The 27,331-nt window shown below is 34.5% G+C and overlaps 1 protein-coding gene across 1 annotated transcript in view; it reads left to right on the top strand.

Annotated features, from left to right (window-relative positions):
- Positions 1-27,331, top strand: part of NCAM2 (neural cell adhesion molecule 2) — a 206,082-nt gene that overhangs the window by 107,212 nt on the left and 71,539 nt on the right. The window contains exon 11 of the mRNA XM_060010114.1: positions 12,824-12,997. Within this exon, the coding sequence (XP_059866097.1) occupies positions 12,824-12,997 (174 nt within the window). The remainder of the gene's footprint in view (positions 1-12,823; positions 12,998-27,331) is intronic.

Genomic DNA, 27,331 nt, shown 5'->3' with positions numbered 1-27,331 from the left:
GGAGTATTAGAACCTGATCAGAGTAAGGACAGTTTTAAATAAAGGAGTGGAGGCAGTGATGGATGATTCATTTCTGCAAAGTTGGTAGGGTTAGCATGGCTAATATAGCTATTTCACCTTTGGAGAAGAGATAGGGAAAAGGCAAAAATTAGAATGACCCTGGGCTGATGATTGGTTATTGGGGGTACTCTGGTCTTATGTACATAGATGAATAGAAAAAAGAAGTGAAGGTGGTGTGTGTGTGTGTGTGTGTGTGTGTGTGTGTGTGTGTGCGCGCGCGTGCGTGTGTGTGTGTTCAGCCACTTCTACAAGGAGCTTCCTTTGCCAGGAATGTGATTTAGAAAACAATTTCTGAGCAAATTCTACACACTGAGATGATTTGGGAGCTACAGCATCCCAATAACAAAAGAGCACACTTGGCAGATAGATCTTGGTTTCTAAGTACCCTTCTTCACTGGGAGTAACCAGGGCTGTTTGTAAAATTGGCTGATTCTAGGAGTGAGACAGAGAAGTACAAGATAAGCCTGGAATAATGTGTTGAGCCATAAAGAAAGGATTTTTTTTTAAAAAAAGGATGGCTGTATGTTAAAAACATCCATTATCCAACTTTAACAAACATCAGAATATACATTAATTCAGCTAAGGAACATCAATAGTTGGTAAAGAGGTTGTGAGAGTTAGAAGAGAAAAAAATCAATATAGTCTTAAAATACCTACTCCCAAATTATTAGTTAATTACAAAGGGAAAAATAGTAACTTTACAGTTGATAAAACTAGCAGATCCCATTTTGATTAAGTGATCAAAGTTAATGTCATTAGCAATGAGAAAATTAAACTTTCATACTATCAAAAAGAGGCAATGGGAAGAACACAGAATAACAGCTGTGATATTCTTGCCAAAAATGCATAATCAGAATATAGTGTGAGGAAATATAAGACAAATCCAAATTGAAGTACCATCTACAAAATAACTAGCCTTCAAAGTGTAAAAGCCATGAAAAGCAAGGAATGATTAAGGAAAAGACACATAACAAATAAATTCCATGCATACATCCTTTTGTTATAAAGGACATTATTGGAATAAGGGTAAAATTTGGTTGTGGTCTTTGGATTAGATGGCAATTTAATTATTTCATAGATCTTATGTAGGAGGATGTGTTACAGAAAGTAAATGCTAAAGCTAGCATCATGTCAACTTTAAATAGTTCAGATTAAAAGGAAAAGTTCCATGTACTATTCTTGCATTTTTTTAATAAATATACATTTATTTTAAAAGGAAAAAGAATAAAAAGGAAAGAAACTAAGGCCAATAAACAAATATGCATAAAATAGAGCCGCTTTAGAAAAGCAACATAACTTGTGAACACAGGTGACTATCTTAATAAATAGCCACATCTTTTGCATATGTGCATACATACTTTGATATATGATCCTGTAAGTTGCTTCAAAATATTAAGAAGAGCATTTTTCATATTAAATAATCATTTATTCACACACTACTAATGTTTTAAAATATGCAGGTATAATTTTCACTCTAAAATATAGCAATTTATTTAGACATTTCTTTTAAATCTCTTAATAAGTGTGATGATAGCATTGTTCTTAACAATGGAGATACAGTCTTCAGTAACAGTGAAAATATAACAGGGTATAGAAATAGGCATATGGATGCCACTCATACTCATGAGCTGGATATTTCACCTCCATGCCTCCCACTTATTTTGCCATTATCTCTGTTGGGAAAGAACAGCTATATAAAGTTATAGTAAGAAGAGATAGAAATGATTAGCTAAATTGAATCATGAGTACTCATCTTCATAATTGTCATAGTAGTTCAATGAATTACGTGTGATATTTATACCTATTTTATAGAAGAAAGTTGCATTCACAAATTAGGAAAAAATATGTAAAAACACATTTGTTCTTATAGCTATCATTATAACAATTTAAATAATGAGTAGACTAAAATATTGGCTAGATCAAAGTGCTCCAGAGGGCAGCATTCCTTTTTATGGTACCATTTCCTACGTATGACCTTAATGGGTCAAGTCCTATTATTTAACCCCATCTTTGTTTTTACATTTTCACAAAAGTAATACCAAGGAACCTATGATTGTTCATTTCTAGAATGATTTTTTTTTAAATAAGAGATATTTCACTGTGCTTTGATTAAATCACAAAAACCCTTCTATTAAACTCTGGCTTCATATTCATGGGCAAAGATTGGTCCAGTCCTCTCTGGTCTAGTTCTCATCTTCAGAAAACTGAAATAAATACTTTTTTTCTATAATTTTATGGGAAACACAACATTTTTTACATGTGACTGATAACTAATTTTGTTAGATTAATGTTTTATCAACATGCCAAATAAAAATAAAATTAGATAGAGACTGAGACAGAAAGAGATTTTTTTTAAGGATTTCATCATAAAATTTTAAAAAATGTACCTCCTGGTGACTTTCTAGCTAGGAAGCATACTTTGGTTTTTTTTTTAATTTAAATGCCTATCTTGGAGCAAATTAAAAATGTAGAACACATAAGGATAAATGAAATTGCAACCATATAGTTAACAATTATCATTTCTTCTTTATAGTTTTCTACTTCCAATAGATCATAATCTGACAAGCCATTCTGCATATGTACATGTGTATTTTAAAGAGCTTTTCCTGAAAGACTTTATCTTTTCAACCTCATCAAATGATTTTATGCATAATTTTCTTAACTTTCTTAATTCATTTCATCATTGCTATACTTAGTTTTTAACTGTAAACTTTTCATAGTAAACTTTAATATGGAGATCTCACCTTTGCTTCATTAATTGACACCCTTTTCTGATCAAGTTACCTTCTCCTGGGCAGTTTCAGGGGAGGGACTCTGCTGTAAGCTGTCAGCAGTTAACACTTCCAGCACTGGGGAAAGGGAGCCTTGGATCTGAAGGGGGTTTCAGCATGCCACAGAAGCCTCTCCAAGATCTACCTGAGAAGACCATTGCGAGGACTAAGTGAGGAAATGCAGCCAAAGCACTAGCACACGGTGTATGCTCGACAAGTGTTAGTGACTTACTATTATAGCCAAATTATAGTTTATATTTGTCACTTTTCTTATGGATATAAGAAATAAACTATAAACAATAATCCATATTGTGGAGGTCTCTTTAGATATAATACCCAGATCTGGACATCACAGATGAATGCACAGTAAAATCTGATAATGGGATAATGACCTTGTTTATTCTGAACACTGTATTTTATTAAGTAATATAAAATTTAATTTGATTTTGCCACATTTTTTCTTCCAGTGTTTTTTCCTACATCTTTTTCACACAAACTGCTATTAAATGAGGTCTCCTCTGCTATGTTTCACAATTGATTTCTTTTTTTAACCTCAGTTCAGGACTCTGTACTTACCCCTATTAAATTTCATCGTGCCTATTTGAGCTCATCATTTTAACCTACTGAGACCCTGTCAAATCCAATATTTTTGTTCTCTTTCTCAGATTGATTTAATTCAAAAATATCATGAAGCAGTCATCTTTATTTTCACCTAGGTCATAGGTAAGCCTATACAAGTCATTTTTGTGAATAGAGACCATCTTATAGGTTAAACTGGATCAATTGAACAGAATTCTGTAGATATGGAATTATAGTCAATCTACTTGCCCTTGTACCTGGACAGCGTTTTATCCAGACCCTTGTTCTGTAAAACTTGAAAGCAGGTTAAAAGTAGTTCACTTGAAAACACACTTTCTTCAACTGAATACAAAACTAGATTTCTCCTACATGATCAGTTTTATGATCTAGCCTGGAAAATCTTCATCTTTCTCTTTTTTTCCTATATTGTAAGGCAAGCTTTTATTTGTCTTCAAAAACTATTTATGACATCCTTTTAATTTCCTCATTCCCATACTCCTCTGAAAAAAATTAAACTAATATAACTAGATATTATTTTTAGGAATCCATGCTTGTATCAATTCTGAATCACTTGTTAATCTACTCACTCGGCATACATAAAGTGTGATTCTGGTAGGTGCTAAGCACTGGTTTAGATCTTGGGAATACAAAGATGAATAATACTTAGCAACTGATTTTCACAAGTAAGCTATAGTATAAAAGATATGAGTTGCAATAGAAGTGTGAATCAAATGCTTAGGAACACAAAATGATTGTAATTCTTGGGGAAAGCTTCAAACAGGTATCAACTTTTGAACTGAATCTGAAGGAGTAGAAACAGATCCAGTGAAGAAGTAGTAGAAAGATGGAAAGAATCAAGATGGGAAAAGGCATGAGCATTTAATGGAGTACTGGATGGCATATCCTGTGGGTGGGTCAGTGGTGGTGATATGAATAGAAAGTCAGTAAGAAAACAAATTATGGATCTCCTTAAAAACATTCATCATGTTTACATTCTGTTACATCATATATACAGCAAGGGAAGTTTGGAGTTTTTAGTCATAAAGCAACACGATCCACTTATCATGAAACAACTATCTTGATTTCTATGTTTCTATTTCTATCTTTCTCTAAATAGCCTAATATATAAATGTATATGTGCATATATATATATATATATATATATATATAGAGAGAGAGAGAGTATATATATATATATATATTATATATATATATATATATAAAATTAGGGAATTGGATTGCTTTTCTTTTGCTCTGGTGAATGTCAATATAAAAAATAAGCCTTTTTTTCTTTCTTTTCTTTTCTGTTTTCCTATTTCTTTTTTTCTCCCTCCCTCCCTTTCTTTCTTTCTTTTTTTTAAATAAATTTATTTATTTATTTATTTATCTATCTATCTATCTACCTATCTATCTTTGACTGTGTTGGGTCTTCATAGCTGCTCGTGGGATTTCTCTAGTTACAGCGAGCGGGGACTACTCTTTGTTGCAGTGCGAAGGCTTCCCACTGCAGTGTTTTCTCTTGTTATAGAGCATGGGCTCTAGGTACATGGACTCAGTAGTTGTGGTGCATGGGCTTAGTAGTTGTGGCTCACGGGCTCTAGGGCGCACGCTCAGTAGTTGTGGCACACAGGCTTAGTTGCTCTGCAGCATGTGGGATTTTCCCGGATCAGGACTCAAACCCATGTCCCCTGCGTTTGCAGGCAGATTCTTGACCACTGAACCACCAGGGAAGTCCTTTTCTTCCTTCCTTCCTTCCTTTCTTCCTTCCTTCCTTCCTTCCTTCCTTTCTTTCTTTCTTTCTTATTCTAGAGTGGAAAATAATTCCTTCTGTCTTAAATAAAATTATTGTGACCTTATGAATCCTTCTGGCTACTGCATCATTTCTCCACTTCTGCATCATTTCTGTTAATAAAGTTCACAAAATAAGTGACTATATTTGCTGCACCTAATTACTTTCCTCTCATTCTGTCACAAACACTTTCAGTCTTGTTTTTACCTCCACTGCTCTGTAAAACCTACTATTATCAAGGTATCCACTGAGCTTATTATGCTCTATCCAGTGGTCAATTCTCAATCCTCATACTTCTTCATCTAGCAACAAATTACACAGTTGAGTGTGTCTTTCTCCTTGAGTCATCTCCCTAACCCACAACATAGCAGTCATGCTTTCCTGGTTTTTCTTCTTCCTCATCGGGCTCTTTTTGGTCTTCATTCCTAGTAGTTCCCTATTTCTCTGAACTTTAAAAATCACTGTACTTCAGTTTGGGGGTCTCTTTTACTTTATCTACACTCACACCTTTGTTATTCTAATTTTTATGATTTAAATACCACCTATACTCTAAAACTCCAAAATATGTCATCAGCTTGGATATTTTCCCGGAATTTTATACTTTTATATCAAGCTTAATTACCTCTCCACAAAGATGTTCTAGAGCCAATGCAGATCTCCAAATGTCCAGATATCAAAAGCTAATCTGTATTCACCTCTACATATCTTCCTTTGGCATTCTTTCCTATCTCAGTAAGTGGCAACTGTCTCCAGCTGTTCAGGTCAAGAGACTCACAGTCATCGTTGATCAACTTGTTTACTCAGACCATACACCCAACACTTTAGCAAGTTTTATTGACTCTTTTACCAACAAGGTGTTTACAGGGTCTTACTATTCTCATGAAATTTCTATATTCTATACTCTAGTTGTTTTTGTTGGTTTGGTTTGGTTTTGCTTTTAATGTATATTTTTGCATAAAGTCCTAAACTGGCTTTCCCATTTGGCTTATGCCCCCCCTGGAGTATAGCCTAAATAAAAGATCTCAAGGGCTTCTTATTATTAAACAAATAGTTAAGTAATTAAGGCATAATTCTCTTCTGCTGAAAGCATTCCAGTGGCTTCCTACTTTGTTCAGAGATGAAGCCATAGTGATTATAAGGACCTATCATGCTTCACAAGGTTTCTCTTCACTCCACCTCCAGTGGCCTTCTCTGAACTCCATCTCCTTTCCCCACACCTTGGTCATCTTGCTCTCCACAGACTGCCCCCCCTTCTTTAAACCCTCAAGGCACATTTCATCTTTGTACTTACAATTTTCTCTTCGTAGCAGTTTCATATGAGTTGTTTTCTTATCCTTTAAGTCCTTGATCAAATATTACTTTTTAAACAAAGAGATTTCTGTCCACAAAATTCAAAATTACAACACTCCAACTCTGCTCCCATCCCCACCTAAACTATCTCACTTGTCTGCTTAATTTTGACCACAGTGTTTGTACAAAATAATTTATACATTACAATTATTTTTATGTAGTTAGCATGTAATCTCTATAAGAGAAGTGATGGCTGTCTCAATTTTCATCCCAGAACATAGAAAATTGCCTGGCTTACAGTAGATTTACATGAATTATTGAATGTATAAAGGATTCAGTGTGTTTCATTTGATTTGCCTATGAATCATAGTTGAAATGCACAATTAATAATGGGACATGGGACTCCATGAATTTTGACAAGGGTCAAGACTTGGGTATAATTGAGGAAATCATTAATAATTAATACCTCGGATTAAATGGAGAATATAAGAGGTAAATGATGTAATCAAGGACAGATCCCTGGAGTACCTCAGTTTAATTGATGGATTTTTAAGTATATGAACAAATAAAATTGAAAACAATTATTTAGAGAGTTAGTGTAACTACCTGCGAGGAGAAAATTTTAAACATATGTGATCAAATTCTGTTAAAAGATCAATAGGATAATGATTTGATTTGGCATTTGGGTAATGAAGTGAGGAATTTGCAGGGTCTCAGATGTGCTACAGATTGGCTATAACATTAGATTAACCTCACAATTGAAATAGGAAAAAATATATAAAATTTATTGGAAATAAGGTGGCTGCTCCAAGCAGAAGCAGATGGAACCCATCTCAGCATCATCCCTGAGGTGCATGCAGTGATAGCTACACTCTGCATGTTAGGGTCTTGCTAAATCTAGGAAGTTCAATTCTTTATACAATAATTCCCTTAATATTTGAGACTTTTTATCGGGTGGAGACTGATGAACAAACCTAGGAGAAAAGAATTTAATATAGAGAATTGGGTGGTTATAAAGTCATTTGAGAAGCAGGGAAAAGGGAAGGCACGAGATAGCCACCAATCTTCTGGCTTCAAGGTCATAATATACCTCAAGTGAGGTGCAAGGTCAAGTCTGCAACTGCTAATCAGAGGTCAGAAAGCCCTGCAGCCAAGCTGTCCTGCTTCTGATATCACAGCCACCAGCACCATGAACTGTGTGATTAGACTGTGGAATAGGGAGTCCAGCTGCTTCCATCATCCACATCTGTAGGTCTCCTTGTCCACGGGCACCTCCTCAGAAGAGTAGGGATGTCACACACGCTCTTTCAGCATGTTAAACCACTAAGATGTGCAGCTCATCCTAAGTGCCTCCATGGTTCTAACAACCTTAGCAACAAGTGAACCTGGGAAATAAAGATTTTAGCCTTCCATTTCTTATGATAAAGGGGAGTAGCATAGATGATAGAAATGGATGTGGAGTATCATTAGAAAATATTTAAGATAAGGTTTCAAACACCATTCTAGAAAAATATTCACTTCAGTACTTTCACTTGCAAAGGCTGACAAATATCAAACTGTTCCTATTGATATAAGTTTAGCAAGACCACATCCTCACCTGTGGGGAAAGAGTTGAATCAGTGACTCTGAACCCTACCTTAGTTGCCAGCTTCCCAGCATTCTAGGAAACTAAAGTTCCAGAAGTAAAGATATTGGGACAGAAATTAGGAACAATCTATTCAAGCAGTGTGACAGGGAAACAAAAGAAGAGTTTGTTGCCTGAGAATGGAGTAGAACAGAAGAAAGTTTGTCATTTGGGAGATTTTTATAGTTCATGGTAATAAGGCAGAGAAGAAAGAGAGACTGAAACTCCAAAAGAGAAGAAAAAGGGATGAGAAGAACTACCTGGTGATGCAGTGTTCTGCAGAAGAAAAAAAGTAAAAGTAACACCATTCAGAGATGGAGGATTTGGCCTTGGGAAAGAGGAGAGTGTACGTCCATTAATCCAAAAGTGATAGAATACAATTTGAGTGAACTTACTTGATGATTTCTGTTTTTCACTTTTGATATCAAGGTCTATTTATTCTCTGATAATTGAGGACACAGTTGAGGAAGAGAGTTTAAAGATCTAAAATACACACACATGCATACACATCCACAAATCATCTTTTATATTGCTGTTGTATTCAACATTTTTGACTCTCACCTTATCCTGAATCCTGAGGAAATACTGTTTTGTAATCCGATGATTCATCTTCAATTTGAAATTTTTCAACTTAAAATATTTACTCATCCAAGATATCCTTTGCAGGTGCATTATATTCTTCAACTCTCTTTCTTTTCTTCTACATGAATATCTTTGGGCATATGCTTTCAGAATTTTGCCTTATAGGGGCATCTTCACTTTGGGATGCTTTTTTTTGTTAGACAGGGGAACATAATATTTGATGTATTATTTTCACTTTATTTCCAAACATCTATGCATATATCTGCTCATTGCCCCCTTCCTTTTTCATAAAGTTTCTTGTACTTTTACTTTACTTATTAGTTCTTTTTTATTTAATTGTATTCTTTTATTTTATCAGAATTAAAGTCAGAGGAGCAACTCCTCTTATTGTTCCTTTACCTGTTACAAGATAAAGTAATTACCAAGGCAGACTTTTTATAAGTTTTCTCATTTATACTTTGATCAAACTATGACTTAGGCATATGTTTAAATATCAAAATGCTTATCAATGTTATTTAGACCCTGAGAGTCATTTTAAAGAAAGGGTAACTGAGAATAATATTTGTAAATGTCCTGTGATGTATATCCATCAACTCACCCTTACAACAGCAGCTTTAATGTTATTATTATTAACATTTTGCTTATAAGAAAACTGGTACCCAATAAGTTTAATTTGCCTAGAATCATACAGCAAGTCCAGAGACTGTTCCTATCTGACTCTTAGACCGTGACACCCAGTCTTTGCTATTATACACAGCAAATATTTCTAAGCTGAACCTCAGTATTGTATCTTTTGCCTACCATTTGACTAAAATATTGATAGATGCCAATTAATACAAAATAAAGTGATAGTAAGAGGATGGTTACCAGAGAAGGATAGTTACCAGAGTTACCAGAGAAGGATATGATGACTAATATTTACTAAGTGCTTAGTATATTTCAAGTTCTGTTTTATGTGTTCTTCATTATTTAATACTCATAGCATCCTAGCAGTGGATATTATTCTAATTTCCATTTTAGGGAGAAAAATACTGATGATTGAAAAGATTAAGAGACTTGTCCAAGGCTGAAGTTGACAAAAGTAGCAAGACCAGACTTTGGATCCATAGATTCTGATTATATATATCCAGGCTCTTCATTGAACCCTATATTGGTACCAGTCGAGGTGAAAAGGAAGAGTAAATAAATACGTGTTTGCATCATTGTCCTATTTATTCATTCAGGGATAGGTGGCATTCATTAATTATTAAGATGGAAGGTGCTACGAAGTAATTTAGAAAAATATGCTAACAATGATGGGAGCACTGCATATGGAATTCACATCAACAAGCCCTATTTGAAACACTGGACTGCATTTGATTATCTTTTACAATATGCTTGCATACACCCAGTGAAGTTAAATATTTCAGGATCTTGAAAGCCAGACTGAAAAGTCTAAGTTTGCTGTTGTAAAGAGGAGGAAGCTCCTGAATATCTTCTTCAGGGAAGTGACGTGATCAGAATGGTACTTTAGAAAAATTAATTTTGCATTACCTGCCATATGGGTTGAAATTTGGTGGGCTGTCCATAGAAAAGGAAGCTGAGAGCCAATAATGGCATTGCAGGTAGAAGCAGATAGGGCCTGGGCTTGGGAGTTAACAGTAGAAACAGGAAGGAAAAGATGGATATAAGAATTATAATGCAGGAAAGATGAAAATAACTTTGTGACTAATTTTGATGTATATCAGAGGTAGAATCAAGGATGAATGTGATTACAAAACAATTGAGAAAGTGGAGAGAAGAATTAGAGATGTTGGTTCTACATCAGGCACTATTCACTTGGACATACTCTGTACCTTTGTGTACTGTTTTTAATTACTGAAATATTTAATACATCATGTATTTCCTGAGGACTGAGTATAGTCTATCAGTATTTTCAATGATACATGTATGTATATATGTATGTATGCATGCATGTATAAATTGTGTATATCAAATATTTTGTCCCTTTCTACAAGAAATTCATAATTTAGTAGTCAGTGGGTGGTTGGACATGTAAAATCAGAATGGAAACAAATATTTAGGAAGATTTTAGAGTTGCAAATCATAAGCACACTTTGCTTTTTAGTCAGGTAACAGAAAGAAGAGGCCAATAAAAAATAAATGTAAATGAAAAACCAAGGTAAGAGTCAACTGGTCTGAAAATAGACTATATGGCTAGAAAAAGATGCTCACTGGCTTATATTTTGGTGATGGTACTTTTGTGCTATGAATAAAAACCTGGTTGGTGTACAATATCAGGGTGTACAGCTTAGCAAATGGTGTATACTTCTGCCCTGAGGGTAAGAACCCAGAACCATGTACATGCCATATGGTCAAAAGTAAAAGCCCAGAAGAATCACATTTCTTTCTTCTTCCCTAGTACTTAAAACCTTTCCTTTTGAAGTGTATCCTCAAGCTAAAGGTTATCATTGCTGTGATGTCCAACCTAGACCTAGTTGACATTAGGGAGTCACTCAGCATGAGGTGAGGAATTGGTAGTGTTATTCAGAACAATCAATGTGTGTGTGTTTTTTCCTCCTCTTCAAACTTTAGATCAAACCTACAGATGAAAAGAACCTATAGTTATAACCCAGGGATTAAAGAAACTTTTAAAACTATGATCATGTTTATGACAACTTTAATAAATTATTAAGATAATTTAAAATGTTTACTTCCAGATAAGATTTTAATAGCAATAGGACTTTGGGATGCATCAGTATTCTGCACATTTATTTCTGAACCTTAGAGTTACAGCATAATGCACTTCATAGGATCTCCAAATAATTTACAGTTACTAATTAGAGCTGAACTATACACTGTTGCATTTCTTTACAATATTAATATCTAAAAGGCCATAAACCTGCCTTCTTGGCTCTTGCCCAGTACCATTTATAAGGTGTCTTTTTATTTGACCTACAGTGCTCTCTTTTAACTTTAGCAAATAAGTCACATTTGACTTTTGACAGCCATTAGAGATTTTTATATGAATGTTTGGTTATATCAGAATAAAAATTTACGATTACTGCATTATTTTCAATCAAGTGTTTTTTTTCTTTTTGTAGAGCTAATTCTAGAGATGGAACTATATATTTTATTTACATATTTATATAACACATGCATATAATTTATATAAACTAAGTGTAAATTTCCAATCTTTATGATTTTCTTCAAATGTGATATTGAAAAAAGAGAGAGAGAGATTGAGAGACAGAAAGGACCGAGAGAAATTCCTTTAATGTTTAACATGCCTCTAATTACTCATGTTTCCAGAGCAAAGGTTTCATCGATTTCCTCATCAAGACTTTTTTCCCTCTTATTTTCTTCTGTTGCCTGTTTGACCTTTCAGATAATTCTTTATAAAGCTTTGCGTACTAGAAAATAAAATGAAATTTCACCCAGGATATCTTCTTGAGTTTGAAATAATGTGAGTAATGGATTAATACAAAAACACATAGAAGAAGAATTTTGTAGCTGTCTCCTTTAAATACAGGGATTAAACTTAAATATCTAATTTATTTTAATTAACTGATACTTAAATAAAATTTTAAAAGATAGTTTACAGTTTTATTTAGTTCATAATGACAATTTATCTAAACTTAACACTTGCCACCAAGTTATTAATATAATTTTAATAAACAAAATGGAAATAAATCTCACATTTTCACAAAAGATAATTCTTTATGCTAATGATTCAGTAAAATCTATTCTTATGTTTTAATTGTGCCTGCATTTTCTCTCTCACACACACAAACACACACACACACACACACACTCACACATGCACACTCATGAGATTGTTTCCTTGAATGGAAATAAAATGCTTATATTGTATAGTAAAGGCAGAAGTAAAATTATTCTCTCAATAAATGAAATTTGATATTGAATATTTTACTCTTTATTTTCTATAGTAATAAAGATTGACTAATGTATACCTTCTTGCAATTTGAAGAGATCATTCAGCGGTTTATGCAAGCTTTGCGATTCAAATATATTAAGTGATATAGGCAGCAATTTTCTTTTATTCCTAGTGCTCAGAGCATCATAAGTCTTAATAATGGCCATCCACATTACCTGGGTTATATTTCCTTTGTTTTTATTCCTTTGTAGATGTGCCATCCAATCCCTATGGAGTGAAGATTATAGAGCTGTCACAGACCACAGCCAAGGTTTCTTTCAGCAAGCCGGACTCCCATGGAGGTGTGCCTATTAATCACTATCAAGTGGATGTTAAAGAAGTGGCATCAGAAACCTGGAAAATAGTACGCTCCCATGGAGTTCAAAGTAAGTCAATGATTTCAAAGTGTGTTGGTTAATTCAAGCTGATCTTCAACATACCTGTGTGATTAGCTTTTTAGTTTCCTTCAACATGCTATTTTTCTTTCTTTTCATGAGATAGGATTGGAAAGACGTTCCCACTGTCTTATTCTTCTTAAGAATACTTTAATAAAGAGTAGAAAAGTTTCCATCTTTAGTAAAGATTAAAGAGTTTTGGGAATTCCCTGGCAGTCCAGTGGTTTGGACTTGGCACTTTCACTGCCATGAGCCTGGGTTCACTCCCTGGTCAGGGAACTGAGATCCTGTAAGCCTTTTGGCTCGGCCAAAAATAAAATTAAAAAAAAAAAAAAGTATAGCAAAATCACCAAAGTTTAATTCCAGGGGAAAAGTTAGTATTTAAAATTTGGGTGTTTGAAAACAAATTGCTGACATGTTACATTTGATGGCTGAATATTATCAAGTGTGTGTTTTCTATTTATTAATAATATTTCTTTCATAAGTAGGTGTGAAAGTCATACTGTAAAATGTATGTCTTGTATATATACTCATAAAGCCATCTATAAAAATTGACCTTGCATACAAAAATCTCCTTCAAAATTATGTTTTGAAAACTCAAATTTTTACTGTGTGTCATAAGATTTTGAATAATAGAATTAGCTAGCTATGAGAAGTTAGAACACTTTGCAACAGTTCTTTTCACTTACGTAGAATTTCATCATGTGAATATGTGATTTTTTTCTCCATTATTAGAAGAAACTAAATTAGGGAATAATACTAAATTACCAGAGTTGGACTCTGTTAATTGCACACACACTTATGAGCTTGTTTCCTTGAATGGAAATAAAATGCTTATATTGTACAGTAAAGGCAATACGTGGTCCAAAACGACAGTATAAAATAGTGAGGAAAGTACTGCTGCAGAGTGTTCCTCCTTTGCTGGCTCTGCCTTGACCCTAACATGTAGTGTGAAGGTTCTATAAAAGGCATGAGCCCTCCTGGGAAGAATTGTCCTAGTGGACAATGGAGACAGAACAGATAAAATCATTTGAGGCTCACCTGTGTTGGCACCTGTTTGTTCAGTTTTGACTAAGAGTAACTATAGGTTTTGATAGAAGTGTTGGGAATTTTGTCAATCAATCATGAATCATTTACACATTCTTCAAATAATGCCCTCAAACAGGTCAGCTCTTACCACTGCTTTTAATGATGAGAAATTCTGGATAGTTAATGTTCTTTGTATACATGCTATGTGGTTCAGGAGAGAAGATGCATAAAGGTCATGCCCAAAAAGAATGAATGAGTGAGTTCAAGGACGCTAGTAAAAGAAATGATTATCCTAGATGTAGGAGTCATATTTTTTTTAAGAAAGAGAAAACAAGAGAGGGTGAAAGGCGAGAGACAGAAAGAGAAGATATTTCTGACAGTAGAGAATATTTATAGTGAGCACTCCATCACAGACATGAAGAAACGGAATGTGAGGTCTGAACACGATAGAAATTACACTCGGCAGAATAGTACTGCCACACCCTGCCCCTCAACCCTGGGTTAGAGGGAGGAGGTGAGTAGATTTTCCCAAGACTTCTTACAAAGTTGCAACACCATGGAGAATTTATCATGGCTTTGGACTGGCCAAGTTTTTCAAGTTCAAAAACCTGATTTTGTACCCCATGTATACATCGCTCAGAAGCAAATTTCCATGCTTATAACAGTGGTATATAATAGCAAAGAACATTTGGTGATTTGCTGTGAGAAATCACTATCCCAGAAATGAGGCATTCAGAGTCTATACAATGAGTACGTGTGTATATTACATAGGAAAGAAAATGTGTCCGAAGCGTGTTTGGTGAGTCTCTAATGTCAGAAGCAAAGTTACATGAATATGGCATTTAATGGTTTCAGACTAGGACAGCCTAAAGCTTGCCAATAAGTCCAAAATACTTTAAGTCCCATGGCTGGAGCTTTCTCCCCTTTACATAAGGGAAATATCTGCACTGATACATTTTTTTTCTTTTTTGCGGCTTACTCTTCTTTCAAAGATATGTTAATAAGTTCCTTGAATCAGGTTACAATCATGTAACCAAACTACTGCATGATCTCAACTCAGTGTAGTACAAACACGATTTTTTAATCCAATTACTCATTTCATCATTTTTTGGGAAATCTCCCTTTCTGTTATTTAACATCTTTAGCAGACACTATAGATTTATGGTCCTCTTCAAGTACAAATACATTCAGTTAAATCCCGCACAACTTAAAACTTATAAAGTCCAGTTTAGCACTCATATTTTCTCTGGCCCCCATACAGCTGGATCTTATCCTGGGGAGCTGAGAGTGGGAAGGTGGCATGAACTACATCTTCTCTCGGAGAGAAAAAAGGAGTCAAATACCTCTTATTTTTCTGTTGCTGTAATTCTCCTCGGGCTGTGCCTGCCACCTGTGCTCTCTGTGAGACCACATCTAAGTACCTGTCTCCTGGGGATGCATGTGTGGGGTGCAAGCACACCAGAAGACTTTTTGGAGAGAGAGTGTCCTCAGATGGAACACTGCTCAGCTTGACCTCCTCACCCTTGTCTCAGTAGGTTTTGCTCTGAGTGTAACTGTAGTCCATCAACTTTATGGAGTATCCATTTGACCTGGGGAAAAGTTCCACATCCTTATTAAGCTGAAATATAAGAACCTAGACTGCCTCACAGGTTTCCTCTTCCAGAAGACAGATTAATGTTCTGTAAAAACAAGAATTCCAAATGAGGATGGAAATGCCAAAGTCCCTCCACCTCCACTTTTTGCTGACAAATCCAATGGATCTGTTCATCCATTTGCGTTATCCTCACCTGCCAGAAGGGAAGAGAGATCTCTCCTGGGAGGAAGGTACACTATTCCAATGGAATTCTTCTCTGTGTCGCCTTCTGCTTATAGAGTGTGATGCAGTGAGCTTGGGGGTTGGAATGTTGGGACTGAGGTTCCAGAGCCAGTTCAGCCTCTTATTCAACTCTGCGGGGGATGCCTAACATTTTCTCAATTGCTTAGTATTTTCCATCTCTTTCTTCTCTTTATGAATTATCGCAGTTGAAAATTCCAAGACAGCAGAAGCAGGCCCATGCATTTCCACACAACTTCCTGTTGCTGGACTGGTGTCATTTTTTCTTCTTGAGATTAAGTGCACTTTAGTAATCTGATTTATTTAATGTTGAATTTACACTGTATATCTCAAATGAGAAGGTGATCTCATTTCATGTATAAAAACTCAAATCTTTAAGTGTTTCATCTTGTAGCCCTAGTATTTGGTTAACAGGCAGGAATGTAAATATGTAACTAAGAGAAAAACATAAATGCAAAGGTTAGCCAGGGACAAGCTGGACAATCCCACTGGAACCAATCCTAACAATCTAGAAAATGTGTGTCTGGCATTTGCTCTTCCTTTAGCTAAGAGATGTACCATTTTTGTAAAGATATAGTAAAGATATAGAATAACATAAAGAGATATAGTAAAGATCAGAATAGCAAATGCTTTATGCTGATAGAAATATGAAATATGGAATGCATAATCATAGTCATGTTTTCTGTAAAATTTAAATCAATAATTTGAATGTTAGAATATATAACATAGTTTAGATTTAAACTTTCTACCTTAAGCACACATATTTTCATTGAGTCACTACGGTTTCCTTTAAAAGTGATGCTTCAACCTTGCTCACATTTTTCCAACCAGACAGGCTTACGTCCTTTTAACAATGCCTAGAATTACCCTTTTACCCTGGCCAACCTACAATGTGCTCTCACAATCAGTCCTTCTTGGAAGTGCTTTCACACTAAAATTCTCTCTTCCCCCAGAATGAGTCTCCAGCAAGCAACAATATATTTCTTACATTATATTGTATTTATATTTTAATATATTACATTATATCATATTCTACTTCTTATACTACAAATCTCTGATTTATCTTTTCTCCTAGCTTATAAATTCCATGAGTGGAACTAGTATGCCCATTCATTTCAGTATTTCAAGTGCCAAAATATACAAGAGTAGAGGGTAGAGGGAATGATGAAATTTGGTAGAGGTGGGAGAAGGGAAAGGGTTATTTTATAGCACCTTATTATTGAGTCTCTGTAAGGTGAATCTGTTATATATCCCCCTTTCAATACATTTGTGTCTACAGAAGCAGCAAGGTGTTTATTAGAGATAGACATCTTTGAAAGAAGAGGGGAGAAAAAAAGCGGGGAAAATGGAATCATTGAACTGCAACGCAGGCTCCACAAAACCTCAATCAACTGGATGAGGATCTCTCAAGGCAACATTGTCCATCTTGGATGGACCACTTCACTTATAATAAATGGTTATTGAGCAACGTGACCTTAAGATGTAGTGGGTCAGTAGGCAGGTCTTGATGGGCAGCTCCAGTTACATGGCCATGTGGTCTGACTGTGATCCCTTAGCCGGTCATTTCTTCTTGCTCAATTACATGCCAGGAATTTTTTAAAAAGGTATATAATTCTGCACAGAATATGGTATTACCTTGCTCATGAAATCTGGAGACTTCATTGTGATTCTCCCCTGGGAATGACCACAAATGCCACAGAATATTTCTTCCCATCCCTAATACATCAAACAACATTAGGTTCACTGCATCAGTCATATGACCCAAGTGGCAGGGCAACTTGAACCACTGCTTGGACCTGTTGCAGTGCCCTTTTCTGCTGAGGTCCCAGTTCAATGCTGGCATGGCAGCCTTGTGCACCATTTAGTGCCTAAGCTCCATTTTCCTCTGTACATCTCAAAAGCCTAATGCATCAAACTCACTGATGAATACCCTATCAAATCTCCTGCCTCATCAGAGACCTCTACTTTTGGTATCAACTGTTCCATATTTTATTATCCAGTAGCAGACACAGAGATCTAGTTTGGACTGCAGGGTATCTTGTAAAAGGAATTAGGGCTTTGATCAGGCAGGAGGGAAGTTGGACTGTACTGGAGGCATGATAATGCCTCAGCCCACCCATCAAGGAAGTCTGGAATGAGGAGTATTACATTCTGTATAATGTCCACCTTAGGCTAAAATGGCCAGTCCTTTATACCCTTGCTTCTTTCTTTACTCAGATGCAAGCTTCTCTGGGAACAGTACAACTGTGTTAGAGACAGCTTTTTGCACCTGAGACAGACCCTAACCGTCTGCAGCCTGAATTATCCCCAGCTAGGCAGCAAATGGGAATCTTAGCTGACAACTCCATATTTCCTATAATATCCTCTTTATTATGTATCTATTTTAAATAAAATCCCAAAAGCTGATCTAATTTCATAGATCAAAATCTTGTTGAAGTTTGAATTGTGAGGTATAATAAATTCTGCAATGTATGTATCTATATATAGTTATGAATATGTGTATACACAAAACTAAGAATTTATGATCTTATTTTATTTAGCACTATTTCTGATTTTTTTCTATTGAAAAATATTTCTGTCAAATAAATCATCAGAACATTTAAATATGGTTCCTTTGCCCTCAAAATGTTTTCTAGGATATTTCCAAGTCATCTATTAGCTGACTTGAGAAACAAAATTGGTTTATATTAATAAGCGAGCAAATTCTCATTTAGTACATGAAGATTTGTCAATGATGTTTTGAGTGAAATTACTCTGAAAATATATTCATTCCACCTCACACTGTATATAGATAGTCTTCTAAAATGATCATGTTGTTCCTCCTTGCTGAGGCAAAATATCAGTGATTAGGCAATTAATGTAACATTAAAGATAGCTAACATTTCTGTCTTAGTTTAGGCTGCTGTAACAAAATGTCTTAGATCAGGTGGATTAAACAACAGATACTTATTTCCCACAGTTCTGGAGACTGGGAAGTGCAAGATCAAGGTGCCATATGATTTGATTCCTAGGAGGACCCTCTCTCTGGCCTGCAGGTGGCCGCCTTCTCACCATGTCCAGACACAGAAGAGAGAGGGAGACAGAGAAAGAGAGAGAAAGTGTGCAGCGTGCTCAGGTTTCTAGTCCTCTTGTTATAAGAACACTAATTTCTCCACCCTCATAACCTCATCTAAACCTAATTACCTCCCAAAGGCCCCACCTCCAAAAGGATCACATTAGGACTTCAACATATAAATTTGGGGGGGAAGGAATACAATTCAGTCCCAAATATTCACTCTTTTGCAATCATTGTGGTGAGAACTGAAAATAAAGTCAATAGTCAACAAACTGAAGAATTTGGTAGTATCAATATATTCTGTTTTACAGAGAATAAAGCTGAGGGCAATCCATATAAAGGAGAAAACTGAGACTATAACGTGTAGTGTCTTATCCCTACGTCATATGGATGAATAATATTGAAACTAAAATTCAAACCCAGATAGGAAATCTGGTTCCAAAGCCTACACTATTAACTATTATGGACTTTGTATCTTTCATTCAGTTAAGACTTGAGAAAGTGGAACACAAATTACTGCCTTGTAGAATATGAGTTATATATGTGTGTGTGTGTGTGTGTGTGTGTGTGTGTGTGTGTGTGTGTGATTGTTGTGATGTGTTTTCGATAGCTAATGGGAGGTAGTTTTATAGATAATTTAAGGGGTAATTTGCCTGACAGAGTTAAATATGAATTAGAAAGGTGAAATATCACTGTTATTTGAAAGTTTATTATTAGAAAAGAATAAAGCTGAAGGGAAGGGAAGGGAGGAAAAACAAGGCAGACATTTTAAGCATGTTTGTTCATTCCACCCCATATATGGATGGTTGACTAGACTACAGCATGACAGTAAAGTCCAGAAAATATATGATAAATATTGTGTGTGCGTGAGTTGTGAGACTATATGATGTAGTAATTGATGATTTCAAAAGGATATCAATTGAGACAAAAATAATTACATAGTAGCTTATTTCCTTTGTGCTTCAATGCATTACAGACATAAGAATCAGGGTACTTTACTAAAAACATTATTATAAGGGAGCTAGAGAATGTGGCCCAAGTACACCCTCTCTGGTGTAGCTTGATTTAAGGGTGAAAGTTATATGAACTGTAGCAGAGAACAGGCTTCAGAGATAGTGAGAATCTCAAAAATTGTATTCAACTTTGTAATTGTCCATATATACATATTCTGGAGGGGAGATCCATAGCTTTCATTCATTCTCAAAAGATTTATATTAAAAATGTTCTTATTTCAACTTTGTTTTCAAATTACAGTTCAGCTGAGTATACAATCAAACTTGATAGTTACTTTCCTTTTGTAATCTAAGGAGAATATTTTATTCTCTTCCGGCTTCCGTTGTTACTGTTTTGAAGTCTGCTGTTAGTTGTCATTTTTTTAATAAATAGTACATGTCTTAATGTGGATTTCTGTATTTGTTCTGCTTGGGGTTCAGTTTGATTTCTGAATCTGAAAATCCCTATCTTTCATCAGCTGTGGAAAATATTATATCATTACCTTCTTGAATATTCTCTTCTCCCATTCTCTCCATTCCTTTATTCTGAAAATCTAAGTAACATGCTAAACTTGTTATTTGAAAGCTTAGAATACCATATCTCCTTACATATATTTTATTATGTTTCATTCTTTTATTATGCTATTCAGCTCTGTCTACTAGCTCACTCATTCTTTGTTCACTTATGTTTAATCTGCCATTCAACCTCTTATTAAGTTTTTAATTCAATGATCACATTTTAATTTACATAATTTCTATTAGTTCATTGGCTTGTTTCAGCAGACTCTCACTCAGAGTGGCTTATTTACTAGTATATTTTATGGCTTTAGGTTGTGATCTCTTATTTTGCTTATCTTCTTTACTGGGAATCCTGCAAGGCCTTAGGTTTGGATGTATTCTTCCACAGAAGATATTGTTTGCCTCTGGAAATTACCCTGGAGCATTACAAAGCTGGAAGCACCAGAGCACCCTAAATTAATTTCTTGATTTGCGGTATTCTATGAGAGTACTATGAGAGCAGGTTTATAGTTACTGATTGTCAAACAAATATTTATCTACCCACCTCACCCCGCCCAATCAAACTAGGATTTGGTTCAAGGCCAAGCCAGACAAATTGTAGTTGCCAGTAGTCTTCTGTGTGTGTGTGTGTGTGTGTGTGTGTGTGTATGTGTGTGTTTTCTAGCTCACACTTTGAGTTTCATCCAAGAACTCAGACGTTCCTGGCTCCATGCAGGAGTCCCATCCTCAAATCTCTCTCATATCTTCTTTTCCCAGTGATGATATTCAAAATCAGTCTGTGTGAAAGCTCTCAGTTATCTGAATACCAGTGATGTTTTCAACAGGACTGCAGAATTGATAGAAATGCAGTTCCATTGCTACTCCTCTAGTTTCATATCTCCCTGTCCACTTCAATTTTGATAGTTTAGAGTTTGCCTTTCTTTTCTGTGAGATAATATGTACATTTACACAGACTTTTGAAAATGATATGTATAATCTGTAATTGTACTTAGAAAACTTGTTTCTCTGGCTGTGTAAGTAACCCTATGCTGAAACTCTGAAGATATATTTTAAGGCACTCATATACTTTTAAATAGTGAAAAAAATGCTAATTTTGTGTATTTGTTTTATAGTTTGTGCTAATCATTCATCTTAAACTTTAAGAGCTTTTTAAAACATAATTATACTCATTGCCTTTTAGGCATTTGTTAAAAGATAGATTTAGGTTTATCTATGAAAAGACACGTGCATATGGTCATGAACGTTTCAGCTACTACTTTTTTTTTGCCCTCAGAGTGGCTTTATGTTTTTCTAATTTACATTAGTTTAGTGGATGTTTAGTTACTTTTCCTTGTTCATAAATATCTGTAATTCATTATATACTGTTCATGTATCTGCTTCTAATTGCTGATATCATGACATAGAAATAAATATCAGTTCTCACTTGATTGTAATGTCATTCAGCAGGAAAATTTTAGCATCATAATTTTCCTGTTAGTAGATTCTGATTCTAAATGACTCACTAATTAATTTCCTATGAATTACACTTGCTCACTCTGTACCTGGTCCTAGGCTTAGGGGTCAGTTGAAGCCTAGACCTATTACTATATTCTCCAAGATTTAGCTGAAGCCTTACTGACCATCCCAATCACTGATGTGACACAAAACTAATTTTCAAAGCATAGATAATTGTGAATAAATCATAAATCAAAAACTTAAACTATTCAAATATAGAATGTGAGTCATTCTGACATTTAATTTTGAGTGAAAATCATGTTTTACAGGTGTAGCACTGTTTGGCTGGGAGGGCTACATGACATTCATTACCATATCATTTAACATTTTGTAAGTGTGTTCTATACACCTCATTGGGCACAAATGAAGAGAAAATCATAATCTTGCAAAACAGCTACTCATTTTTCAGTCTTCAAATTCAAAATGAAAAATTAATATTTTAAAATATCAAGTTATTTTTAACAGAACATAAAACAGTTCTCTCAAATAACATAATCTCTTTCTTTTGATTTGTGAAATGGTTAGCCAGCTAGAATCACACATAGAGGTCCTTCCATGTCTACCAAAATTATTACATGCTCTGCTTTATTTGGGTCTAAGCTTATAGCAGAATTTCCCTTTGTTCCTGAAAATAAGGGAGATAACATTTATTTGAAAATAAGAGCATTATCTAAATAAAATTCCATTGAAACTTTTATTTTTCCAAATTCTTGCCATTTTCACTAATAAAGGGATATAGTTATTGATTACAATTTGGAAATAAATACACAGTTGGATTTTTTAGTCCTGTCATTGTGTAGTTCCACTGAACCTTCAATGTGGCTTTGCAGGATGCAATTTCAGTGTGTATATTTAAATTTTAGATGTAATTTTAACATTATAGTATTTAGTTTGTAAACACTATAGTTAAAATTATGAGCATGCGGGCTTCCCTGGTGGTGCAGCGGTTGAGAGTCCGCCTGCCGATGCAGGGGACACGGGTTCGTGCCCCGGTCTGGGAAAATCCCACATGCCGCGGAGAGGCTTGGGCCCATGAGCCATGGACGCTAAGCCTGCGTGTCCGGAGCCTGTGCTCCGCAACGGGAGAGGCCACAACAGTGAGAGGCCCGCGTACCACACACACACACAAAAAAAATTATGAGCATGCTTCATTATTACATATAATTCCAAACTTTTTATCCAGGCTTTAATTTTAGCAAAGAATCTGTTTAAGTAAAATTTGAAAGAAAAAAATCAATTTATATGGTAGAGAAAGCCATTTTCTTTTTTTTGAAAAGTAGTATTCAATAAGCATCTTTTCCAAGATTGTTTTGAAGTGTGTGTTTGGATTTATACAATACATGCCTGTGTCTGATAGATCAGCAAACTGGTTTTGAATAGAAGTTTAAATTGAAATAGGTTGAAGATTAGTGCTACTCTACTATTTTTTTTTCATTTTAACATTTATATTTTTCAATTTTTCTGTCAATTTTAAAATTTCTAAATCTTTCATTCTCTGATCATTTCATATTTCATGAGTACTATATATTCTCTCTCTGTTAATTGTAATTATAGTCTGTTTTCAAAGTTGTTTCTGTTCCCTAATTTTTTTCCTAGACTTATTTTGTTGTTATTATTGTTATTGATTTTATTCTCTGTCATTCATATTGGAAACTTTTCTCAAATATTTGGTGATCCTTGTCTGGATGTGTATACCTCAAAGAGAAAAAAAACACCACTAGGCTCCGTTTGCAAGGGCAGGGCTTCCCAAGCTTTGTGATCAGATGGGTTTATGATTCCCCATCAACAAAGGTTTGTGAAATGTCAGCTGTTTGTAGATATCTTTTTTGAGGATTTTTAGTTATTATCTACATATTTGACTACTGGAGCTTTGTGGAAAAGCAGTTTATGTTAGATGGTATCCCACAAATTTTTGCCAGCTCATCAGCTCCAAACTCCCTCATATTTATAACCCCATAGTCTAAGCTTTCTTGGTTCATTTTATCTAGTTAATAAACCTTTCATCTTCTGTTGAGAGAGAGGAATTCACCTTCCCTTAAATCTGAGACAAGAACGTGAAAGTACAGTTGTTCAAATGTTTGGTGATCATCCATTTCTTTGTTCCCATGTTTTGGACTTAAAATTTCTGAGACTTTCCTGAGTTCTGTAGGTCTAATCAGTTTACCTCCACTTGCCATCTCATCTTTATATACAGATATTTATTGTTTTTGTGTAATAATTTTTACATTTGGGCTTTTTCAAGTTTTAAAGCACAGACAATATTATATTAAAATTAATTCATTAATATATTGATGGTTATAATATTGACAATTCCCCTTTAGAAAAATGAGCATATCAATGTTTCTTACTGAGTAATGATTAGTACCTATAATAAGCTAAATTCCCTGCTTTATTGCGTGGCTAGTGAGGAAAAAATATCACAATTATCTTGGAAACTGGCTAGTGTCATATGCATACTCAGAGGAAATTTTGAATATAAGCTTAAACTTCAAAACTTGACAGTTTTTCTCAACAAGGACCAGAATAACAAAGGCCATTCGCTATGGACACAGTGTAAGGTTGCATATATTGTATCATATACAACTACAAGAAGAGCTATTTACATTTATTATGAGGTCAGTATTATTCAATATGGCAGCTCTGCTTATTGGTAGATATTTCTGCATTGCATAAAAGAACCTATTAGAATCCATAAAGTAATTTGATCCAACCAGTTCTATAATGGGAAGCATGCTATTTGATATCCACCTAAAATTTTGTTGTTTAAGACCCCACTAGTTATGCAGTAGATTTCAGGTTATTCAATAGCTCCTGGATTCTTCATTGGTAATTGAGGAACATGTTGTATATGTACAGTGCTACATCTCTAAACGGAGTACATAATAATGTAAGAGGTCATATTTTCATTAATTGTCAATTAATTTTTTAATGAAAATATACAGGATTGGGCTTCTTTTAATCTGAATTACAAAACTCAAAAAGAAAGTAATTGTTAATGGAAACATTTTGTGAAAGTTATTGCCTATAAAATTTCTTCCTTGATCATTGTTGAGTATGAAACATTTTGCTTTTGTTAGTATTTAAAAAGAAGGCCAGTGATTATTTAAAATATAGAGTAGGGCTTCCCTGGTGGCCCAGTGGTTGAGAGTCCGCCTGCCGATGCAGGGGACGTGGGTTCGTGCCCCGGTCCGGGAAGATCCCACATGCCGCGGAGCGGTTGGGCCCGTGAGCCATGGCCGCTGAGCCTGCGTGTCTGGAGCCTGTGCTCCGCAACAGGAGAGGCCACAACAGAGAGAAGCCCGTGTACCACAAAAAAAAAATAAATAAAAATAAAATAAAATATAGATTAAAAATAATGAGAATGAGTATCAAACTTTAACTAGAGTAAGCCCACACAAATATTTCTTCACATGCATTTTGCCATATTATGATGTTATCTAAGTTGTGACTTTCCTAAATTTATGGGGAGTTTTCTATGTTGTGTTATGGTGCCACTAAAAATAAAGAAATAATCGATATGTCTTTATGTTACTTAAAAACTTCCTTTTTAATTTTTTTTTGGAAATGCACCTCGGGAGATATCACTGCATATAACATGATGATACTTTTAGGTCTTTTCTGTCGCCTCTCCTTTCAAACCACACACACAGAGTGGTTTAACTATAAAAAATGAATTTTCTTTTTTTCTTTTTCTCTTATCTTTGTGTTTTTTCTTTTATGTGTGTTCTCAAAACATATATTGCTATACATTTTCTTTCGTGATGTATTAGCAGATATCTTTCATAAACAATGATTAAAGAATTCATGTGATCCAATGACATGAATCTGTGATAGCTACTTCATGTAATATATCATTTCTCAGCAAACTTTTTTGCCTACCACTTGTGATGAAATGGGTCTAAAAGGGTGTTCTGGTTTGCTTGCTTGTTTTCTGTTTTTTGTGGGTTTTTAAAAATAATTTTGTAGTTTCCCAATAGCTAAAAGATATTTTAACATCATTTCAAATTACACTTTAAGATTTTTATTCCAATGTTTCTTTGAATCCATGTTACTTATAGTTGCCTGAGTGAAACTGGATTTCCCTCCACATGTCATACTATTCAGTTTCACAATTTTAGAAATAATTTAAAATAATCATTATTTAGTGTCAGCTCTAAGCTGCTAAAGATTTTTAAAACTTAATAAGCTCCAATGCTTTTTTAAGATTCTTTACAATAAATATTTTTATGATTATACTATTTCCAACATAAATATGCCTAAATAAAATTGGCTATCATTTCTAAATGGCTATATTTCACATGGTGAAAGGCAAAAGAAAAATTGACTGCAAAAATCATCTATGTTAAATACAAGTGCAATAAACTCTTATGAATTGCAAAAAAAGGAAGAAAAATGTAATCCACAGTCATTTCACATTTTAAGTTAAAGGAAATCTGTTAGAATTTGCATGTAGGGGAAAGAGGTCTGTATGTTAAAATTCAAAACAAGAATGTCTTGGACTGTTTCCAGTGCGCCCATAAAAAGAACCCAAACTAAATTACAAACATATATAATTGAAATCTTAATGAATTTAAATTATGTAGAAAAAAGTATAGAGGGAACTAAACTAAGGGGAAAATTGTGTGAAATAGCAGTATTAAGTAAAATTACTTGTCTGCTGGAAACTTCCTCACATATGTCAAGATGAAGACACAAATTCATACAAAATTCTGTACTCAGCCTTGTCTCTGCTGTAATGACAGAGCTTTTATACAAATAATTTAAAAAATTTTTTTAGTAAAATAAAGAGCTTTTCTGTGTGGTTATAATTTTATGAATCACAGATATAAAGGTTATGAAGAAATGAAATTAATTTATATAGGGAAGATGTTTGTGAGGAGTGAGAAAAGAAACATGAATATTTCATGAGTGCCTTATAGGAATTTAATCCACAGGTGGATGAAAGTATTCATAGATCCTAGACACTTTAAAACATTAGAACCCATCTCACTGCTGAAAAATACACTCTTCTGGACACTTTAGTGTTTAGTGTAAATAAAATCTTTGCTAGAACATAGCTTACAAATTCTTCTTAATTTCAGTGAGAAATCCCTATGGGCTAACCATCATGATTATTTGTATAGTGAATTTAAATGATAGGGATCTTTAGAAGACATATTTAAATTTTGTTCCCCTAAAATTTTTGAAATCATGTCCAACAATATTTAACTATATTAAAAATTATTTTATTTTATATTATTAAAATTTTTATTATGAACACTATTTTCTCTATTATTGTATATAAATATACTCAGAGTTTAAAGAGAGTATAGAGCTTTTCCTTTATAGACTAAATGGCTCAAGATTCTTTCATTGGAAATGTTCTAATGCCTTCTTCAGTAGTACCATCTTCCAAGGGGAGG

This window comes from Delphinus delphis, chromosome 4, assembly GCF_949987515.2.
Source record: "Delphinus delphis chromosome 4, mDelDel1.2, whole genome shotgun sequence".
Taxonomy (NCBI): Eukaryota; Metazoa; Chordata; class Mammalia; order Artiodactyla; family Delphinidae; genus Delphinus; species Delphinus delphis.
The sequence above is the reverse complement of the archived record's forward strand: the minus strand, read 5'-3'. Positions and strand labels throughout refer to the sequence as shown.